Source organism: Chamaea fasciata, unplaced genomic scaffold (assembly GCF_029207755.1).
Source record: "Chamaea fasciata isolate MVZ Bird 193981 ecotype frontalis unplaced genomic scaffold, bChaFas1.0.hap1 SCAF_4, whole genome shotgun sequence".
Lineage (NCBI taxonomy): Eukaryota > Metazoa > Chordata > Aves > Passeriformes > Sylviidae > Chamaea > Chamaea fasciata.
This window is the reverse complement of record NW_027094089.1, coordinates 63,127,917-63,151,014: the sequence shown is the minus strand read 5'-3', so window position 1 is coordinate 63,151,014 and position 23,098 is coordinate 63,127,917. Positions and strand designations below refer to the sequence as shown.

The 23,098-nt window shown below is 36.6% G+C and overlaps 1 protein-coding gene across 1 annotated transcript in view; it reads right to left on the bottom strand.

Annotated features, from left to right (window-relative positions):
- LOC136288515 (guanine nucleotide-binding protein G(q) subunit alpha) overlaps positions 1-23,098 on the bottom strand; it is a 119,336-nt gene that overhangs the window by 29,084 nt on the left and 67,154 nt on the right. The window contains exon 3 of the mRNA XM_066181791.1: positions 3,661-3,815. Within this exon, the coding sequence (XP_066037888.1) occupies positions 3,661-3,815 (155 nt within the window). The remainder of the gene's footprint in view (positions 1-3,660; positions 3,816-23,098) is intronic.

The window sequence follows — 23,098 nt, the reverse complement described above, 5'->3', positions numbered from 1 at the left end:
TCCAAGAAGTTCAAATCAATTCCATAATGCAGGGAATTTTCTTTCATAGACACTATCCCTACCTCTTCTAGTAAACATACATTGAATGTATTCTTTCTGAGTATGAGCAGTGGGTATAAGAACATCAAAAAAGAAGGTAATCATGACAAAGAATGACAAATCAGGTCAAAAGATGGCAGAAAGTGAAAGTATTATGATATACAGGACATATTAGAAACTTGAAATATAATTTAGAAACAATAAAGTAACAGAAGACGACTATGGGTAGTAAGAGAATAATTTAGGTTGCTAAATACCTCAAACATTATTGAGTCTAACACTTATCAATTACCACCTTGACACTTAGACCACAGCCACAGTAGACATAGACATAGTACACAGACATAGTACAGTAGGCATAGACCATAGCAGACATACACATAGTACAACATCCAATTACTTCTTGAACAACTCTAAGGATGGTGACACCACTACCTCCCTGAATAGTCTGTTTCAATGCTTAATACCTCTTTCCAGGAAGAAATTATTCTTGATACTTAGAAAAATGAACCTCAGCTTGTGTAACTTGAAGCTATGTCCTCTTGTTCTGTCTCTTGTTACCTGGAAAAGTGTCTGACCCCCAGCTGACTATGCCCTCCTTTCAAGGCAGATGTAGAGAGTGGCAAGTTTACACCTGAGCCTGCTTTACTTCAGGAATAAGACCCCCAGCTCCTTCAGATGCCCCTCACAGGACTTGTGCTCCAGACTCTTCACCAGTTCTGTTCCTCTTCTCTGAATATGCTCCAGCCCCTCAGTGTCTGAGTCGCAGTAAGGGGGCCAGAACTGGGCACAGGATTTGAGGTGTGGCCTCAGCATTGCTGACTGCAGGGAGATGCACCTTTCCACACTCTTTCTGATAGAAGATGTATCAGATGTGGTCCTGCTGACCACACTATTTCTGATCCAAGCCAGGATGCCATTGGCCTTCTTGGCTACAAGCTGACTCATGTTCAGCTGCTGTCAGCCAGCACCCTGAGGTCATCTTCTGCTGGGCAGCTTTCCAGCTACTCTGCTCCTGCCTTGGCCTGCTGTGACCCAAGGGCAGGACTCAGCACTTTGCCTTGTTGAAGACTGATGGCAGAAAAAAGCAATATAGGCAGCAGACTGAAAATAATACTACTGCTATTACTACTACTATAAAAACACAGTGGAAAACTACTGAGAAGATGAGAGGCTCATGCAAAGGAAGAACACATCTGACATTAACACATACACTTACCAGACATTGGCACCTATGCTTACAAGAGAGCTTGTGGACAACAAACCATTTTGGTTCATACATCAAGTCAGAAGACAATGAGCACCAAGTGCTTGTTTCTGTCTCCCTGCCTTGTGAATCCTAGTACCAACTTTTAAGCAATTTGTTTCCTTGCTTTGTGACAGGTATATAACGCTAATAAATGTGTTTGGGTATTTTGCTGATAAACACCCATACCGTATTTTTGAAACAATGTTTCTTTTGTGTCTACTGGGTTTTTTTTGTGGACTTACATAACTGGAAAAAACTCTACTTGCAAGCATAAGTATACATAGAGGCTTTTCTAAAGACTCATACAGAGTGATTAACAAGTCTAATTTAAAAGATTTTGCAGAAATCCATAGTATGAACTATAATAAAGTCACCAAATCTACAAAAACTCATGGCAAACTACTAAATATGCTGAGCTTGAGAAATAACCAATCAACTAGCACACATACCTTTCGCAAGACAATGTACTAGGAATTTTTTAAATAGTTACTTAATGATCATTCTCTACTATTTTTAATGCTATTCAAAAGATCCACTATGGTGACAATTTAATTAAAAGTAGGTCAAAACTATGGTATTCAGCACAATCTGATCTGAAGTAGCACCAGATCATTATATCCTACTTAGGAGAGTCATTCTATTTTTAGCCTCTGAGGTAGAACGCATGAAATACATACATTTATTTCAACTTTAAAACCAGTATCACATCTGCTGTGGAAACAAAGTTAGGACCTAAAAATACAAGAAATTCAAAATATGAGATGAACTCTGCTTCACCTTCTACTTAAGTTTGCCACTCATTTCAGTACAGAAACAATGTGAAAATATATTATTAGTAACATTTCTCTAAAATTTTCGTTTCACTGCTTTGTATCCTGCAATTTTTCTCTTTGTGCAATATATTTGTTTCCTTACTACCTAAAACAAAAACACAGTATGGTATGTTTGGGGACAGTGAGAATCTAAACAATACAAGAGAGATGCCACTGTAATTTTGTACCACTCCACATGAAGATATATGTACAGAAATCATGGGTTGGGAGGGTAACCAGGATAGAGAACTGCACAGGACAAGAGAAACCCTATGCATAGGGCAAAGGGAAGTCATGGCATTGTGACAGTATTGGAATGAATCCAAGGAGACTTACATCATGCATCCATAGGTCTTCAGCTGCCTAAATTGTAACAGCAAGATCCTAGTAAGTTTGTCTTGACTATTCCCTTATAAAGTGCTGTACTAGATAAGGATGCTCAGACTACTGTAAAGATAAATGGCATTCCACACCTGTCACATCTAATGTCCTGCTACAACGAGCTTAATGTAAGCTTCATGGTGCATTTTCTTAAGTAAGAGGCTTCCATTCATATATACGTGCCAAATGGAGACTGGTATTATATCACTGGAATATTTTTTTTCAAAGCAAATACAAAAAACAAGGTAGAACCCATGGAGGTTTTTGCCATGGCTTTAATAACAAACTATGCTGGGTTCTGTAGCACTGAACTGGTCAACTGGTCAACATCAAAAGGCCATCATCTCTTTCTTTGGCAGCAGATGAGAAATTTTACCTGAGCTGTATGCTACATCACTAAAAAATAATTAAGATTCAGTAAACCTTCTGGCAGACATCAGATTCCAATGACAAGTTTCACACTGTTTTTTTAAACAGATTTCGGTCCAAAGAAACTAAAGGCGTAACACTTTAGACATTTTTTAGTGGCATATGCATTTTTATTATGGATGATTAACAAAAAACAATTTAACTTGAAGTGCTTTCCTGATGTCTTCCTGGCAGCCATGTTCTCTAAAGTTTAGACTTTGTTTCCATAATAGAAAGGCAGTTCAGCATAAAACAAATCCCTTTGTTTAGTACTGTTTATCTCACCACTAAGACTACAAATGCCATGGAGGGAAAACAGAAAATCTGGAAAATAGGAGTTCTTGAACATTTCAATTTTTATGAATTGTATGGAGGTCTACTTTGATTGCACTTCCCAGTATCCACTACTGTCACACTACATGAAACTATTTTTGCCCATCTTGCATTTGTGATTATATGTTGAATAGGTTGAAAAGGTTTAACAAAAAATCCACCCCCCCCCCCCCCCAAAGTAACCATCCCTATTTAGGATATTAATTTAAGACTGAATGATCACAGACTGTCGTTTTGTGAAATAAGCAGAGATATAATCCTAAAATAGATGTATGCCACTCCTTAATTCAATTTAGTACGTGTATATTCACCCATGTTTGTGCTGCATTTGCATAGAAACATGTACACAGACATATAGTACAATAAGCTAAAAAGTAAAAATCACTTTGTTAGAAACAGAAAGTTACACATAGATGTTTATAGCTACCGAGTACTTACTATTTAGTTGAATCTGATAATTGATATTCCCGTCGTCTATCATAACACTCCTGAATTCCAGGGTCATTCCATAAGCTTCTTATTGCATCTACATACGGGTTCTCAAAACTTGACACCTTCTCTACATCAACTTCTCGAACTAATAGTGCATGAACCTAATTCAAAACAAAACAGTAAAATTTACCACATTTTCTGTTTGCAGACAGCTCATATACAGTGAACAGGATTAGTAATTCTTCACAATGCTTATATCACCAACACGTATGTTCAATTCGAAAAATCAAGTATCATGAAGATGATTGTGGAGATAAAAAAAAGGAGGTAACCCTTTAAGCTAAGATTAAAGGGAGTGAAGTTGCTCTAGGGAAAATTGTATCTTCTTAGACTTCTTCCTTTTGGGACACCAATAATTGCTACCAAAACATTGAAACAAAGAAAAAATAAAAATGACAGAAAAAACTGAAGGATTCTTTAAGAACCGTCAAATTCAAACAGGTTATTAAGATCTAACTACTCCTAGTTTAACTCAATTGTTCCACAACCAAAATCTAGATGGTGCAGGTGACTGTTCAGGCTCAATACAGTTTTGACAACAGCAGCCAACATTTTCCATGGCCTTCTGGGAATATAACAATTTCCCCTTTATTTACCAGAAATCTTGTAAACATTTATTCAATTCTTTTTGGAAAACTATGTCTCATACATTCTGGATCTTCTTCATGGATTTCTATAAGTATTTAAAACAAGATTCCAGAATAAGAAAACTGGAATTTTTGGGAACGGTAATCATGACATCTCCACTTCAGGAGATACTGAAATAGCTACCATGTCTTCTCTTTATTTATTCCCCTCAGAAAACTGTGGGTAGGGTTAAAAACTGATTCTGAGCTTAAACAATGTTACAGCTTTATGCTGGTTTTCCTTGCAATACTCTTTTTGCCACAATCCATTACATACTTACAAAAGTGTGGGGGTTTTGTATCTAGGCTTCATCATCTCAGTCTTCTTATTATCTTATTTTTATTATATTATAATATATATTATTATACAATAGAAGATATATTATTATATCTTCTTATATTATCTCTTATTTTTATAGTAACAGGAAAATTATGGAATTCCCAAGTTACTAGGAGACACCTTATCCTACACAACCTACTTCAAAAGAGCTGAAAAATTTTGTGCAATTCAGCAGTATTAGAAATAGGTTCACACTTTCTCTGTTCCTTGGTTTGTAAGACCATGTTAATGGTGGTTAGATTTGCACAAGACCAGTGAGTTGACATTTCACTACTGTGATGCCCTTGCTTTCTTTGGCTATTTGTGTGTGCATTTAAATAAAAACTGGGTTTTACCAAAATGCTCTATATATTTTCCTGAACTACCACAGTGGTTATGACAACAATAGCAGTTAGCTGAATAAACTGAGTAAATAAAAATGTTTAGTGCCAAAAATGCATTTAACTTTTCCAGGTATAGGAGGAACTACATAAGTTGTCTTTGTTTGCATTTTTTGTGTAAATAAGAAACACTAGCCAAAACTCTGAGGCAAAATTTCATCAACCAAAAAGTTTCTGTCTTCTGTAGCCTTTGCATGAAGCAGAGATCAACCCAAACCCATCAGAAGTCAGAAGACTGACCAGACATCTCTCCTGGGCAATTCAGGATAACATTGAAAATGGAAGCAACCAAAAAGCAGAGCATGTTTTCCAAATGCCTGATTTGCAATAAACGCACCAGGAAAGCCTCTCCATACGCATGCCACAGGAGAAGCCACGGACTTCTCTTCTCTTTGCTTTATTTTATTTGTATGTTCATCTCCTCTGACAAGGAGGTACCACCTAAGGACTGGAGGGAATAACCACCCCAGAAATCCGATGTTGCCACAGGCTACTGTAGTCCTGAGACTGAACTGAATTATGAACCAGAAACTGCTATCAAGTCTGAAATTTCTCTCATAAAAACTCTGCAACAGGATTTCAGACCTAGCTGACAGACAGATAAAGAAAACCACTAATTGAACAGGAGAACCTAAGAAACAGATCATCTACTTGCTGCCAAATGTCTTCCAATGATGATTTTCTTGTGAAACTCTCACGAACCTGAATTAATTTTAATGGACTGATGGACAATAAAAGAAAAGTGCAGTGAAGAACTACTTAAATGTTTCCTTATACACTATATTTTTATTGCTAAAAACCATTCACTGCCTAGCTTTGTCTGAGATCAGGACACTAGACAAAGTATGTAAAAGAGAACATTACTGACACAATGGGAATGGCAAATGTAATAAAGTAAATATAGTAACATCACTTTCCTTAAGCAATGTCTTTGGCTTCTGGATCATATTATATGATGCAAAAAACATGAATGAAAAGCTGAAAGTTCCAATTTCATGCAAAAATCAAGTTCAAATTTTCTACTGCTTTTTAAAAAGTTGGGGCTTACCCAGACAGCATATTTAGTAAGTTCATTTCCAAGAATTATATGCACAAACATTCAAAACTGTAACACCCAAAAATTTATGGGAGATCTCAGAGAAGAGATTTGAAGTAGCTTCTGATCTAAAATGCTTATAATTTGATGGGTAACTAAACACTTCCCTGCCCATTCTACCACAGAATGTTCTTGTATATATATTATTATATTAAAATGTTGATGTGACTTTAGGTGTACATGAACACAAGACTTTTATGTTCCCGTCTAAAAATCATGCCACAATTTTCATTAAACATGTCTAATTTACAGTGTTTCACATTTTGTTAAAACACAGTAAGACAGAGAATCATAGGATCACCTGAATTGGAAGGGACCCACAAGGATGACCAAGTCCAACTTCTGCCCTTTTGCAGAACACCCCGAGAGTCACACCATGTGACTGAGAGCATCGTCCAAACACTTCTGTGACGTGAACAGAAGTGAACTCTGTCAGGCTTGGTGCTGTGACCCTGGGGAGTTGTTCCAGGGCCCAACCATCCTCTGGGTGAAGAAACTTTTCCTAATATCCAGTGTAGAACTCTTCTGTTGGGGAGTTTCACACTCTTCCCTCAGGTCCTGTCACTGGTCACCACAGAAGTGCCCACCCCTCCTCTTCCCCTTATGAGGAAGTTGTAGCTGCAATGAACTCTCCCCTTAGTATCTTCTCCATGCTGAAGAGATCAGCTTTATTCTCTGGAAAACACTTTTGCTTTGTAGAGCTGGGGAAATTCTATGGCTGATTTTCTGAAATATCTTTACGGACCAGCCAACTACCACATCCTTTCCACTGCTTTAGTAGTTCACCTCCAAAGAGCTGGTTTTGTATTGTTAGGAGACTAAGTATTCTACCCTGAAAGTAGTTGAGTCTGCCTAAAAATCCTACTTGTTTACATTCACTTCTAAAATACTTTAAAAAACCCAAACAAACCCCACATATGAGATTTTATTCTAATTGTAAACAATAGTTTCAATTACAGGATTCACTTATATATATATTTAACTGCTTGATTAGGACTGTATGACATTAATTCACAAGTTCAACTTGTTTTCCAGGCTTTGCTGAATTCCTTTTTAAAGAAAAGAGAGCAACAAGTAAAATACAGTCCACATAAGTAAACAGAGATCCAAAATAACTAGCAAAAAGTTATTTTGCTAAGTTACTACTGGGTTTAAAAAGTGAACAGTCCCACTAAGTCAAGTTTTGACTTGTTTTGCAAATGTAACTTTTACTGACAAATTTTCAAAGGTTTTCAGTAGCTGGGATTGACACTTTGGTTTAGATAAATCCTTAAGATTCCCAAGGATACAATGGAATAAACCTACTAATATTTTGACACTATTAAAAATGAATTGCAGCATTTGAGTTCTAACACTGATAATCTAAACATAAAACTAAACCAAATCTTTTTCTTTTAGACATAGTCACTAACAACAAATTACATCCTCATCAAGTCCTCTCAATTAATAACTCACAAGGCCAAATAGGTAAAACCTTTTTTGAGCAATGAAACCTATTCACAAATTTAATTTAAATCTTCAATGACAGAAACTAACAAAAATCATATCAGATTTGAATCAGCATAAGCAAGAACTGGCAACAAGCTCCCTTCTCATACCAGTTTTTGTAGCTAAAAGGAATCATCCAAATAACTGCTCCATCCATAATCATCTATAATTTGGTATTACCACCAAATGTGTACAAAAATACATCCAAGCATGAAACTCTAAGCAACCTGGTCTGGTGGAAGACGCCCTTGCCCACAGCAGAGGAGTTGAAACTAGATGATCTTTAAGGTCCCTTTCAGGCCATTCTGTGTAAATGCAATAATATTTTCTGAAAGATATCAATGTTTTGAGGTTTTTCCCCCTATTTTTTCTCTTTTTTTTGGTGTGTTTTTTGTCTTCTTTTTTTCTCCCGAGGACAACTTTTAAGCTGAAATCATCAAACCACTATTGTGTTATAATCCTACAATTACACACAACATATAACAAAATATTTCTCCTACTTCATAAACATCTCAGGTTTTTAGACCTTTAAAACAGGCTTCACTATTTTTGAAGAACAGTGCTCAAAAAGCCTTGCAAATGGTAAATTTTTCTGCCAAATTTTTGGATAGCGTTCAGTTGAATTTATGGAAGGAAATGTTATGGAAACATGGACATACTGAAACTTTCATTCCATTTGCAAGCAAATTGGCTGTACTTCACAAGCCCCCAAGAATCTGCTACCTCAGTCAATCACTGTGGTACATTACTAAGTGCATTAAAAAAAAAAAAAAAAAAAAAAAAAAAAAAAGGACAATGTTCCAGTACTAGAATTCTCATTTAAGAAGCGTACCATTGAACAGAATGCCCATAAGCCTTACTCCTGTACTCACTCCTATGCCATGGTCTCGCACTACAGACTTCTTTTCAGAGTGCAAGCAGTAACAGCCTTGCATGGTCTGACGGATTCAAACACCTAGAACTGAGAAGACAACATGCCTCTTCAGAGAGGTCATGGCCAGTTGATTCAGACAGTTTAGCGTCTACTTGCTTACAAAGAAACTGCAGGAATTGCACTGCGTTTCACACCTAGAGAAGAACCTATCCTGAACCTAGGGCACAGGGAAACAAACAGCAGGCTCTTTTTAAGGGAATATCCTGGTTTTGGCTGGGATAGAGATAGTTCTCCCCTTAGCAGCTGGTAGCAGTTTTGGATTTAGTATGACAATAATTTGATGACACACTGATGCTTTAGCTGCTGTTAACTAGCATTTCCCATGCTCTGTCAGCCAGCAGGTGCACGAAAAACTTGGAGGCAGCACTGCCAGGACAGGTGATCTGAGCTATCAAGGGGATATTCCATACCACAGAATGTCACGGCCAGTATATGAGGTGGGGAAAGTCAGCTGAGAGTCACCAATCACTGCTGGGGAATGGGCTAGGCATTGTTCAGCAGGCACTGCGCAGTTGTACTGGGCATGCCATGTTTCTCACAGGTTATGTTCCACTCTCATTCTCCTTTTCATTCCTATTATTCTTACTATGATGTTTTATTTTGATTCAATTATTAAACTGTTCTTATCTCAGCCCATGTCATTTAATATATTTTTCTCTGACTCTTCTCCCCACCATGGATGTAGTGATCAAGTGGCTGTGTGGTACTTAGCGCTAAGCTGGGATTAAACCAGGACAAGGAAACATGTAATCATACCTGTGTTTCAGTTCAGGAGAGAAAGTATTACGTGGAAAAATAATCCTCTACACAGATCATATGAATTAGAATTATCAGATGTGATAAGGTTTTTTTTAAAAAAAGGAGGGTATAAAAGAAAAACATTTTGCCTCCATATTTTTAAGCCACTCTTTTTTATCTTTAAAGGAGCAGAGTGCCCTCTGCTGACTAATATGTAATAGCAGAGGCAGTTATTTAAAACTGGTATTTCTAGAAATATCAGAGAACTGGGAGGGTCCCTTTCAAAATAATGAATGATTCCAGCAGGAATTTTCCTGTGTAAAAATTGCAACTAACTGAAATGGTTGCATTTCTGTTCTGTCCAACTAAGAAGACTGTCTTTCTAAACAATTACCTCACTTCAAGGAAGCAAACTCTGAAAGTGAGTTTCACACTTAAATAGACATGCAAAGATACAGGACACACTCACACCTACTTATTTTGTGTTCATTAATCCCTTGATGTTTAGAGCAATGAGTTGGCAAGACTGAAGGAAGGGGGACAAAATGTAATCTCAAATGAAAACCCATTGTTTAGAATAGGGTCACACAGAAATGAATTTAGCCCCAAGATGTTAATGATAGCAAGCCAACATTATTTTCTCTAGAGAAACCAGAGACATATTATACCATAGTGATGAGTAACTATTCGAAAAATGCCTTTAGGGAAAATTAAAATAAAGTTTCCTGCCATGTGTGACCTGAAAAAGTGATTGCTTCCTTACAGATTAGGTACTATCTTCTCCATTCCTAGAAGTAAGACTGCATTGGTGCTGCCTGGTATCAGACATCAAGAAGAGCTTATTTAAAGGAGGGTGACAAAACACTGCTGACTCCTCTTTCAAGGCTTCAAGCAAAACACCAGTGACCTGAAACATGCTGTCAACTTATATGATTAGGAAAGAGTAAGAAAAAACAATAAAAGACGTATTTCCAATAGTGAAAACACAGAAGCAAGTTTTCCATTATTAAGAGCTTGAAAAGCTACTCACTTTGATGCCTGGTGTATGTAAAATTGATTAATATGCATTTTTCAATGGTTAAGTTAGCTTATAACTATTCAGTATTTATGGTGAAGAGGTCACAGTAGCCTTTTAAACAACCATTTGGGAAGGCTTACTTATCCACCAAACACAATTGGACGAGACTCCCAGGAGAAATAAGGCATATTCTTCATAAATGTACCATCAGTCATCACATGAGAGGAAATAGATTTTTGAAGGGTTATGTTTGCTTCCTTGTAGTACATTTTTAATAAACTACATGGTTTATTGAAAGCCTGTGCTTTCAATAAGAGCGACATCTATGTGAAGGTAAACAAAATTGAGGGCTTTTAAGAATTAATTTTGATTAAACTGTATCTGGAAAAAGCTTGTGGGAGGTGAATAACACAGGTAGAGAAGTCATAAACACAGTCTACTGAGAAAAACTGTCTCCTCATTACTAATATAGCGAGGTTTCTGAATTCAGTCACCTAAGTCTGTTCTTCAATATACTCCCGCAGATTCTCCAAGCAATGAGATGAAGATCCATAAATAAACATGCATGACAAAGTAAACAACACATCCAGACAATCACATGCATCTCTTGGAGTCAACAGGTTCTACTTAGCCACAAATATCTAAATTTACCCTCTTAATTCTCTCCATTTTTGTTTGTTACATTCAGAAATGTCCAAGGCAATTTCCCAGAAAATCTTCAAAACAAATTTATCAAGTTAATTTAGGGAAGCTGTTGATGTAGAAGACAGGCTGTTTGAGTTACATCCTGCTATCCAGAAAGAACGTTTATTAACAGGCCTTATCTACCCCGTTCACAAGTATTATCAGAGACAGGCAGCTACTTTGGAAATCAGCATGCAACTAGAACACACACACACAAAAAAATTTTAGTTGGAATTACAGAATTAATGCAAATGTAAGTAATAAGACTGAACTGTATGGTTAACAAAAATAGCCTGTCTTTGGAACAAACTAATTAATTCATTGTAAGAAAAAAAGAACAATATTGTTAAAAAAGCTGGCCACGCACTCCTGCCCTAAGTTATCACCTGATGCTATCATTAAAATTTGTTTTCTTCAGTGGGCTTAAAATTCTTGATCAATATGAAAATAAACTCTAATTACTTTTTTGACAGGGTAAATAAGTATTTTGTTTCAGACTTCTGGAATAAAATGAATCATGAATTGGATTAAACATTAGTAACATTTAGCTTCACTGGGTAACTATAGTACGTTGATTTCATGCAATCCCCTCACCTGCAGAACACATCTCCAACTAGGAACACTTCTGCATTTCTGCAGGTAGGTCAGGACATTATTAATCAAATAAAAGAGAGCACTGCGGGAGGGGAGGAATGAGAAGAAGCTTTATGCTGGTTTTGCAGCAACCCAACACCTCCTTCAGAAGTGCTGATCACTCACTCTGCAAAGCACCACAGCCCCACAATCACCCAAATTTGCAATGATGGTGACTGACCTGACAGCTCATGCTACGGTCAGCACCTGGCACATTGTGCATTTACATGTGTGACCACTGATGTCCTTCAACAATCTCTGCAATGTTACATACAAAGCAGCAGGAGACTTGCACAGGACAAAACAAAACACTCTTCAGTTATTGTCATCACACATCCTAACATGGAATGCTATCACAGGAGGGTAGAAGTTTAATAGACTAGAAAGTTGGAGAACACATGATAAGGACATGGCTCTGCCACCTCGTTTGTATGCTGGTGAGCTTTCCTTCATGCTACTATTTTCATGCTATTAATAATACGTATTCAAATGACAGATTTAGTTAAAAGGGTCAACACAGAACACTTAATGTTGCATGTTAACCTGGTAACTACAGAATGTAGCACGGAATTTTATGATCTAAATGCCAGTTATCAGAATTGACTGGCTGCGGATTATAGTGGATTAACAGTAGCTGTATAATTCACTACACTGGCGTCACACTTCATGGCATTATTTTTAACTGTATAAAAATCAATTGATGGAAAGCTAGAAAATTCACAGTACAGTTCTAAGAAAACACTAAACTTTCTCTTATTTGTGTCATGGGACAAAAGAACCACAGAACTTATGTCTTTCAGAAGATTTCAGTGCTGTTTCCCCTGCATCTTCTTCATAACAGTGACTTCCTTTTATAGCACATTAGTTGCTGTAGCTGTAAAACTGCTCCTTACTGAATGGTTTTAAATTTTAGAATATGGCTTTGAAAACCCAAAAAACCCACAACAAAAACTCCTTAGAAAACAGGGGCTGTAAATTCTGCTGTAATAAGGGTTGAAATTCTGCTGTAAGTTTTTTTCCATGCAGTAATCAGTCCTCTTCTTCGATGAAAAACAGTCTTTTTATTATTGTTCAAAATTCAGCAGAATTTTGAAAGCACAGAAGAGACTTCCTTATTTAGGGGTCCTATGACAGAGAAAGTTCCCAGTATATCCAGAGGTTCCAGTAATTCACCACCAAGAGAAGTATTTATCCAAATGCAAATTTGGATCAGCAATCACATTTACCTTTCCTAAAAACACTAATCACAGAACAGTATAATCATTCCCTTCTATAAAGATTTTAGCATTTTGAGGTCAGCAATTCTTTAGCGCTTCGTAGGCCACACTCTTTTCAGTTTAAGCAGCCAAAAGCTGGAAGTGCATGAAGTGCTTCCTCCTGACAGTCAACACATGACTCAAGTTTAATGGAGGGAAAAAATCACATAAAGAACAAAACAGTTTGGACAAGAACAAGAGGCTCTGACTGTGCACACTTCTGTGGCAGCTGGACTGCAGAAGCCACCTCTGCCTCTAGCACCACAATATTACAAGTATTGCATAGTGCTGAGAGGTCCCAAACGCCTCAGCTCTGACAAGCCACTTGGAAAAGACCTTAGCTAAGAAAAAAGTTAACTAGGTTTGTTAAAATGCAGGCTGTTGAGAAGGAAACACAAGTCTAAATAGAATTCAACTCTGACCCAATGAAGACCAAGGATTTGACAAGCAGCGTCATCAAATTGTGTTTATATACATTCGTGGTTGGTGTCTTGGCGCTTTCAGAGATGTATCACTGCTTGTTTTTCTCCCACATAATTTACTGTCTAACACAAATACACAAATTCTGTCATGCCTCCTTGCAACTCCATGGCTGTAAGCACAGCATTTAATCAAGAAAAACAAATATATTATTATCAGCCTTCAAGTATACACAAGGGTATTTTTCACCTTTACAACTTACAGGATCAATTGCAATGTATTTGGTCTAGCACTAATACTTCCATGTCAAGAAAAAAACGAGAACAGGGAGGAAGGAGAAAGAGAATAAACGTCAAAATACAATTCTTTAACTTTTCAGCAGTTGTGTGGCCTCATCTTCTGTCCACTGAAATCTGAAGGTAAATAATTCCTGTAATTCTTACTGAATGAGCACTGCAGAAATCACTATCCCTACAAGAACCCAATAAATTAGGCAAATTCCATCAGGGTTTTACAGAGATGTAAGTTGTGTTGTTCTCCTTGCCTTGTCTTAGATCAGACCATACTGGAAATCCATCACCCATATATATTTGATGAATGATAGTAAGTGGTTTGAAAGGCTGTGTTGCCTAATGACGGGTTTTGTATGTTTAAAATGCCTTGCAATCCATCTTGTGAGCATTACTGTGAATTCAGTGGTCTTAATTTACAGCAAGTTTTACTTCTGTTCATACAAAGTACAGCTCCTGAGTGCATTTTCCTGTTGCATGTGCTATAAAAAAAGCCCAAAAGACCAAAATCAACTAGCTGATCAAACAAAAAAAGTCAACCCAAAATAATGGCAACAAGTAAGTAGAGATGGGAAAGGAAATTACATCTTTAAAGATGGTATCCTGTGGGCAGTGTCAACTCCTGCTCGCCTAAAATCATAGGACTATAATTATAAATGGAAGACTGCGTACCCTGAAGTCAGGGAAATATTAAAAACACTCCTAGAATATTTAAACTGATGCTGCTATACTGGTCTCCCCACTTTCATACAGAGATTCGGTGGGTGAGGGAAAGAATTTCTTATTTAATAAGAATACCAGAGAAAAACAGCTCTAACCATATGGCTATATATTTTTTACTAGTATTTTCATGGTAAAGGCACTACTTCATTGCCTTGTTTCATGTTCAATCATCTAAAGCATCTTATTACAGGTAAGGAGAACTCAGTATTAAACGTTTAAGTGATGTACCAGCAGTACCCAGACCAACAGAAAAACAACTTTTGAACCTTACAGACACACCTCCCAGAAAACCTTAAGACACATAATGTAAGTAGCCCTTTTCAACAGAGTCCTTGCCCATATTAATGCTGGCCTTTCCTCCAAACATGAATAAATAAAGATGTTGGAACAAGCAACAAGTAGAACAAGAACTCAAGAGAAACCAAATTACTCATCCAAGCATCATCGTGACAGCCTGCCCTGAGTTTGGGATCCATAGGCAAATGGCATCAAACAAAGCAGGACACAGCTGCTCCCCCTAAACTGCGTAACAATGGAGATGCCTAATGGCTTCTAGAGAATAGAAGAAGCTGGGCATGCCCAGTGATTCCACACTTTCATAATCAAATCGTGAATTGTATTTGCAGAATACCAAGGGCTGAATTTGACTGTGGACTATATTTAGTAATCCCTGAAGTATGGTGTCTGAGTCAGGCTGCAAAAGAAAAGCTGAAACTGAAGAATTTGGAGAGGTAAATAACCGTGGAAAAACCAGGAAGCATGCTGATACAAGTAAATATAATTTATGAATGAGAAGAAATCTCCCTTTTTCCATTCTTGCTTCCACTGCCTTTAGACCACATTTCAAAGAAGGCTGACGTAAATCCTAAACCCTAAAAATGTCATCACTACAGTTCCCATCTCAACACCTAAACTTTGACAACAATGCTGTACATCCTAAATCTTTACTTTTTGTACTAACCGAACATGTGTACTTAATCCTAAAAAAACTTATAAAGCTGGTTGCCAGACAGATGATGAATAGTCCACTCAGCTGATCCTGAAGACGTGAGTATCATCACTTTGGTTACAGTCATGCAAACACCACACACGTTAATATGACTGTGAGAAACCAGTAGCTTATTGTGACCTAAAAGAAATTGCAGAAACCTTTTACACAAAAGTACTGCAGGAATGTATTTTACAAAAAGGTAATTCACACCTACACCAATTCTAACAAGTTAGGTATACCACAGGTAACAAAACTCTGTTAAAACTACAATATTATGGTCTGTTCTCCAAATCTAGACCAGACTGATCCTTCTGTGTTTGTACGAATCGCAATTTTTAATTTTCAGGAGTCACACACTATTGAAATCACTTACTCTGGACAACATTTACCTGAATGAGCCTATCTGAATGCTAGGGTTTTTTGGTACAATCTGTATCACCAGCAAAGCCATTACAGCAACAGGAACTCTGGAAGAGAAAACAAGGCTTTGGGAAGTGCTGAACTTAGAGGGAACAGAACAGACACAAGGATAAGCAGAAGAGCTAGGCTTAATACTGTAAGTGCCAGATACAGCATATGTGCTTCACTACTTTTAAATGGTGTGGCTGGAATTAGTTCAAAATTCTTAGCGCCAATGAAAACATGGAGTTACGTTAGCAAACAGTGAATAGAGGAGATAGTGTGAAAGAAGACCTGAGACTGCCATTTCTCAACTCTACACTAGAGTTGCTCCAAAAGACAAAGAGAAAGCAGCTCCAGTGCCTTCAATCAGAACCTTACAGTGTTCTATTGACTGTATCTATTGACTTACCTGAAGAATGCATACTTTATAGACTGTAGAGGGTGATTAGGGAAAAAAAAGAGAAAAAAGAGCTAAGCAAAAACTTTTGATATAAAAATTGCTTTCCTTGGCATCATGTGAAATGGCTGAAAGGGCCTTCTCCATCTTCTAACTAAAATCTGTGATTTCACTCTTCTGATCAATACAGAAAAAACCCCATTGGCTTTAATTAGAACCTGAAATCACACATTCAGAATAGACTACCTTGCCTGTATCACCCTGAAGATTAATGTCTCAGCTATCACTAACATTACTCACCTGGCAAAAAGAAGACTTCAACATAAAAGACTATGAAGCATATGCAATTGTGTTAACGCAATGGCAAACTGGGGGAAGACAGACTTCTGGCAACTCTGGAGCCAGACAGCAACCTTCTAAAATCAGAACTATTAAGCAGATCAATGAGCAAAAGTGAAAGCTGTAAAGGAAAAAAACCCACCACACAAACCACAAACAGACTCATGAACTTTTCACCACTGCATCCTTACCAGTAGTGTTCACCTTTTTCACCCAAACAATGCTCTTGTTTCCTCAGCAACCTTCCACCAGCCATTTCTTTTATCCCACACTAATTTCTTAAAACTTAACAGGTATACACAAATAATTGTATATGAACAGCTCTGATTAACAGCTCAGTCTGCAATTTTAAACTCTTTTGTTTGATGAAAGCCTTTTAGGTAAGTCAACAAACTAGTACCCTTTGAGGAAAACACCCAACAACAAATAATACATCACTTGTTACTGCACTGCAAAACTAACACTCTTTCACGTTCTGTTGGACCACAGGAACCAAACATTTATGCCTTAATTTCCTTTAAAGATGTTAAACTGTTCTGGGTCCCGTCAGAAATCTTTTAAGGAATCTAGCTTTTATGTTCTGAATATCAGTTTATCATATTAAAAAGAGAATATCAACCAAACAAAAGGAGACATACTGTCTACTGAACCCTAAAGGCAAATAACTTCCGTAATTCTCTACTGAATTCTGTACTGTAGATGGACACACCCACTTTATTTTCTGGACATAAAACCTAGATATTTAAATTGAGTTCACTCTTTGGCACTATGAGAGCTACTAATGAATCACAAATTTTACCGGATTCCAAAGCTGTTTACACCTATCATGCAGTTCTTGAGGAACTGAGTTTAAAATAATTGCTTTGGGTTTCCTCTTTGATACATTATACAGACATAGAGATTTACATCACAACTGTAGCTCCAGGTATGTGTTATGCTTGTTGCAGTTATACTCACTAATTAATTTAGACTATTGCTTATGGAACATATTTTGTCTTTTTTTAAAAATCTCTTTGTACGCTTTTCTGCACAGTGAGAAATACAATTCTGAACCCTAATTTTTAATATATCTATTTTAAGAATAAATTAAGAGGTTCCTACACTTTTTCCTGCATATGTAAACATGAAAACCCTCAGAAAAACTAAATGTAGTGTAGACACGCTAATTCAGTAATCAGTCCCTCATTCAGACCAGGCAGATAACAGAAAAAAAAGAGGGAACTGTCTTAGAATGAAGACTTGGTTTTAATATGGACCTCCTGCTCATCTGTGAGCTCTGTCCTAGTTTGAATCTTGAGTGTGGGACATTTGAGATGTTCACAGATGGCATGTGTTAATGGAGACTGTTAGTTACTATTTTCTCAATTACTTAGCCTAGGAATGAGAAATTAGAAAAGACTTCAGAGTGATTTTTGGTCTCTTGAGAATAAGGTGAAGTACTCCAACTCTCAAGGTGCTAGATTTATTTCTCTAGAGATCCAGATTACAATAAATGCTTATGAAATTGCAGCAAACTAGATAATTCAGATTTATCACTCATGAGACTATACACACACTACTGAGTTAGGATTTTCTGCAAGAAGAATCCACCAGACAGGAAGAACTATGTAGGGAGTTTAAAAGTAAATGTGGCAAATGACACAAAACACCCATAACTCCGTTTTACTGTAGAAAACTATGAGAGGAGTGGGTAACCAGGAATATCTGGTGTACTGCAAGCCCCTGCAGCTACCTCCATTGCAGCAATCCTTGCCCACCCAATGGCAACAGAAAAGGAAAGATGCAAAAATGATTGTATGGAACATAAACGAGGTAAACACCAAGAAACTTCTGCAGTGTACATATCCTTAATTCAGATTTATTCATGAGATATCTACTAGAAATGCTGCCTTTTAAAGGGCAACAGCTAAAACCTACAGGTTTTTATAGAAATGTGACATAAAATATTTAACAATATTTAAATACAGATGAAATGTATTCTAACTGAAGTGTATTCAAAATGCATAATCCTTTGCTGAATTTCCTAAGTGTTCTGATTTCAAACACCTATACTACAATAATATCTGAAGGAAGATACTTATCACACACCCTTTCCTGTATGCAAAAAATAAGCTCTTTCTAAAGCTGATGGAGGCTAAGACTTGCAGTATATTAATAAATCTCAGTTGTTGTGCTTGCAACTCTTAAAGTGAGACCCAGTGTTATATCAATACTGCTCCTCTTTCACTAAACAAAGAACAATTATGTATTTTTTCCACTTATACAAAAATTTTTGAAAAACTGAAATCTTTAAATGGCGATTCACTGGTTCACTTTATTAAAAGATTACATCTTAAGTTATAGCTCAATAGAATAGGTTTGATTAGAAGCAAAATATACCGATTCAAAACAAAATTTTCCCCGTTTTTTTAGAATTAGTATGACAAACTTAAAGCTCTCATTCTTTCTTCCACATGTTATTTATTGAAGAAAATGAAGAAGTGTTCATAGTCAGGAACTCTAAAAAATTATGCAACTGAAAAAGGTCCTGCCCCTCTATATGCCATATACACCTTTTATGACACATTACACAATAAAGAAAGGAGGTCATTAAGTGATCTGTTGCTTTCTGTAACTATTCAGCAGTACTTAGATTTGACCACATATGTGTACTTTACTAAAATACAAGTGAAAAACATCTATTGCTGGATGAGTTGAAGTTGCTCTTCACACTACTCATTCTTCCAATACTGCTTCTTTCCTTATTAGATAATCCGATTTTGTGAGTTCTGCATATATTAAAATATTTTCAAGATAGAACATTCTAGCCCTGCACCTAAACTGCAAAATGGAGGCTTAACTCTGGAACCACCTTGCTAGAAAGCAAGCCTTTGGTGGCAACAGTGACTTCTTTCACCACATTACCAATCACAAGGGACATTGAAGGCATTCTCACACAGTCTGGATTAAATAAATAAACAGCAGGGCTATACTGTTTATATGCATTACGACATCAGTAATGATGGAAACATCACCACTACATATGTTCCAACAATGAAAATAAAATGCTAAATAGAAAAATACATTTTAAAATGAAAGGTTTCTTTCCATTGAGAAATTGCAAATCTATTGAAAGTTGGGACAATCAAAGAAAAATAACTATCTACAGTTGTTAAACACTGATTGCAACTGGTGTGAATCAGTGTAGATTCACTGAAACCACTGCAACTCTGCCACGACTGTCTAACCTTCACCAGCCTCTTACCCAAAACCTTGCTCTACATCATCAAACAAGCACCACCTTCTGATGAATATTACTTCTGGTCAGTAAATGGGAGACACACCATTGGTAAGAACCCACAATCTCTTCTGTCAAATGGATTCTAAGTGTTCACAGTCATTCACTCCATTCAGAGATATGAAGTACCTACCATGTATCTGAGGCTAAAAGTTAGAAAGATGTCATTACATATAATGTAAATATTTTCAATTAAGGTGATCTGGTCTGCTATCAATACCTAATTTCTCCTGGTTATGAAATATATGTCAAATAGGAGGCTGGTATTCAACGCAGTTAATATTTATGGTATTTATGACTGACTTCATATTAGGTCAAGAAAAAGTACATAATGCAACACATAAAAATGGATTCTAGATAACTTCATAAAATTATTTAATTGGGATGACATGCAAAAATATAGGTACACTCAAATTTTCAGCCTCCTCTTGGGTGGAATGCTAAGTAGAACACTAAGAAATTTCATAAAAGAGTAAAATGACTTCAGCAGAATATTGCATCACAAAGAAAAAAACATTTTAGAGACATAAAATTTTAAATTTTTTCCTTAGGAAAAGATGAAATATATAGAAAGGAGCAAAAACCAGGAAACTACTTCCTAGTTTTACTAACTTCTTTAATATGTAAGGAAAGTGTTAAATATAACAGAAATTGTAAACAGATAAAAATGTATCTGCTTTGTTATAAAATATATTTTTTAGAGCTAGAAAATAAGTGTAGTGTAGATTTTGCTTCTGATCATTTATCTATAGCAAGAGAAAGTAAAAAATGTTGACAAGAAATCATCACAACTTTTGGATCCATAAATTAAGAGGACAACAGCCACAGGTCTCAGAAACAGAAAATAAATAAAAATTATATGTTAGAAGCAAATAAGGAGAAAATAATATTTTTAGAAAATAATCTGGAAAGTGAACATGCTATGCTCCGTATACATTGACTGTAAGATGCTTAATGTGGATATAGCGACCAGCTAATTTGAACTATAAAGGCTGACATTACTTCAAAATAAGTAAATCCATTCAAATTGCGTATCAGTCATCTTTTGCAGGTTGCAATATGTAGTAAGGATTTAAACCCACTGAAACAAGCATGGATGGCATCATCTTAAGAGAACTGAATTCAAAGTTTTTCACACACTTTAAGGTCTCCCATACAGAACTCTTTTCAGCATTATTTGTCTCCAAGTTTGTGGGCAAGTATTATTTCTACAGCCTCATACTTAGTAATATGGATCTTAAAATCAGTGGCAGAGGTATGTCTGTCATACAGTATCTGAGATGATATTTGATCTTCAGTTTTCAGTATCATTAACAGTTGAATTTAAATTAGAATAATTAATTTTCTAACCTATTTACTATGCATTTTGAGTTATTTCACTAGGAGAACAACAAGAAACAGCATGCATAGGGAGTTTTCTTAATTCTGGTCTGTTCCACTTAGGTTTTTTCTCTCAAAAGAAGGCAGGAAGGCCCTTCCCTACTTGAGAGGAAAAACACTGGAGGTGGATCATGAAAAATTTACAGAAACAAGTTTTCAAACAAGACACAGCTTCTCCATAAGCAAGGACAGATACTCTCAGTGGTAAGCTAAAGAAGGTAACATTACCTTGGACTTCCTTATCGAACTCCTTGCACACTACTCAGTTTATTCTTTCAGTAGCTTTGTGCTCCTGCAAAAATTGTCTAATCCCTTTGATATACTCTTAAATAGGAGATACAATTAAAGTATCAAAAGTAGCAACCCAAGGAAGTTTTGCTAGTCTAAACTACATACAACAGTATGGAGAAGTGCCACTAAAAACTCCCATTTGAAGAGCTGAACTCCTCCCTACTTTCCTGCAAGCCAGTAAGGAAAGTGCGCCTAATGAACTGTTTTCTGGGTCCGAGCTAGATAATCAGCAAGATCATCAGAAAAGGAAATAATTTTGAGAGATCAAGTTTTATTTTGTCTTCCAAGTATGCACGTTTCCTGCATGCATGTCAAGCCTCAGCTTGGAGCACGAAATAAGTCTGACCGAAGGTTTATGGCTTAAAGAAAAGACAAGGGGGCAGCAGGGGGACAGCACACAAGAGGTGGCATGAAAAAAACTCCTTGAGAATTTTGAGCATAAAAAGATGCCAGTTCTGGCTAGCATCATACAAAATTAGGTGCATATGACTTCCTTTTTCATTAATCTGTGATTATTGGGTCTGACACTCCATCTCTCCCATATCCCTGTCCTCACTCCAATCCTCACGCCCTCAAATCCTCCCTCCAAACTTATTTGCAAATAACACAAAAAAATTTGTTAGCAGAATAAAACAAAAACAAAACCAAAACCAGAAAAGATGCAGAACGGAACAAAGCAAAGAACCATATAAAAAAAACACTATCTTTATAATTAAGGCTGAAACAAACTTTCCATTGACTTCACCAACACAAATTAAACTTTCATTTTAAGCTTTTTACTCACTGTAATCTAACAGATGATTTTTTGGGAGACAGTGAGGGTTTCAGAAGAGATGAACTAACTACATAAACTTTTGTTTTCTTGTAAACATTCAGTAAAGATTTGTAACAACTTAAGGGTTAATGAGTTGTCTTTTGTTCTCCTTCATCAAAAAACTTACTCAGGTAGTTTAAGAAACCAGAGAACTCCACGTGTAAAACAAAAAGAACTAGAATTTTCTAGGATGCCTATGGGTTGCCTCCGAGCCTCTGATCTGTGAGAAAAACAAACACATTTCCATCCTCCAGATCCTCCTGTCCAGAAGAGTAAAGAAGGATAACCCATTCAGGAATGCACTCCCCAAGAGCTTTCTGCCATGAAAACTCAAGTGCATTATGTAAGATTGTGAAGGGAAGATTTTTTTTTTTCCCCCTGTGATGCAGTTACCACATAAACAATGACCCCCAAGGCTCTTGGCAGGGTAGGCATCCTGTGGCAGACATTATATTGACTCATCAGTCCCACACAGGACCATACGAATCCCATCCAGGCCCAGAAGAAAGGCTCTAAAGGACAAATTGTAATCACACATGAACGGAAAAAAACTGAAAGCTTAAACAAAGCAAAGTATAACCATGAAGCATTAGGGACCTTCAGGAAGGCAGGCAAGCAGGAAGACATCTGGGGCAGAAGGATAAATGGGTCTGTTCTGGGAATTACAAGGTATGTCTCAAATTGCTCACATGATCAGTGAGGTTTGTTAAAGAAAATTTCTTAATAAATTAGGAGAAAGGAACTTTGATGTATGAAAATGCATGAAGCCTTTTAAAATACTGCTTTTTTTTCCAGTATCTGCAAATTATCTAAAGGCAGAAGTATCTAGGAATAGATAGAGAACTTGAGAATACTAATTCCTTCTTC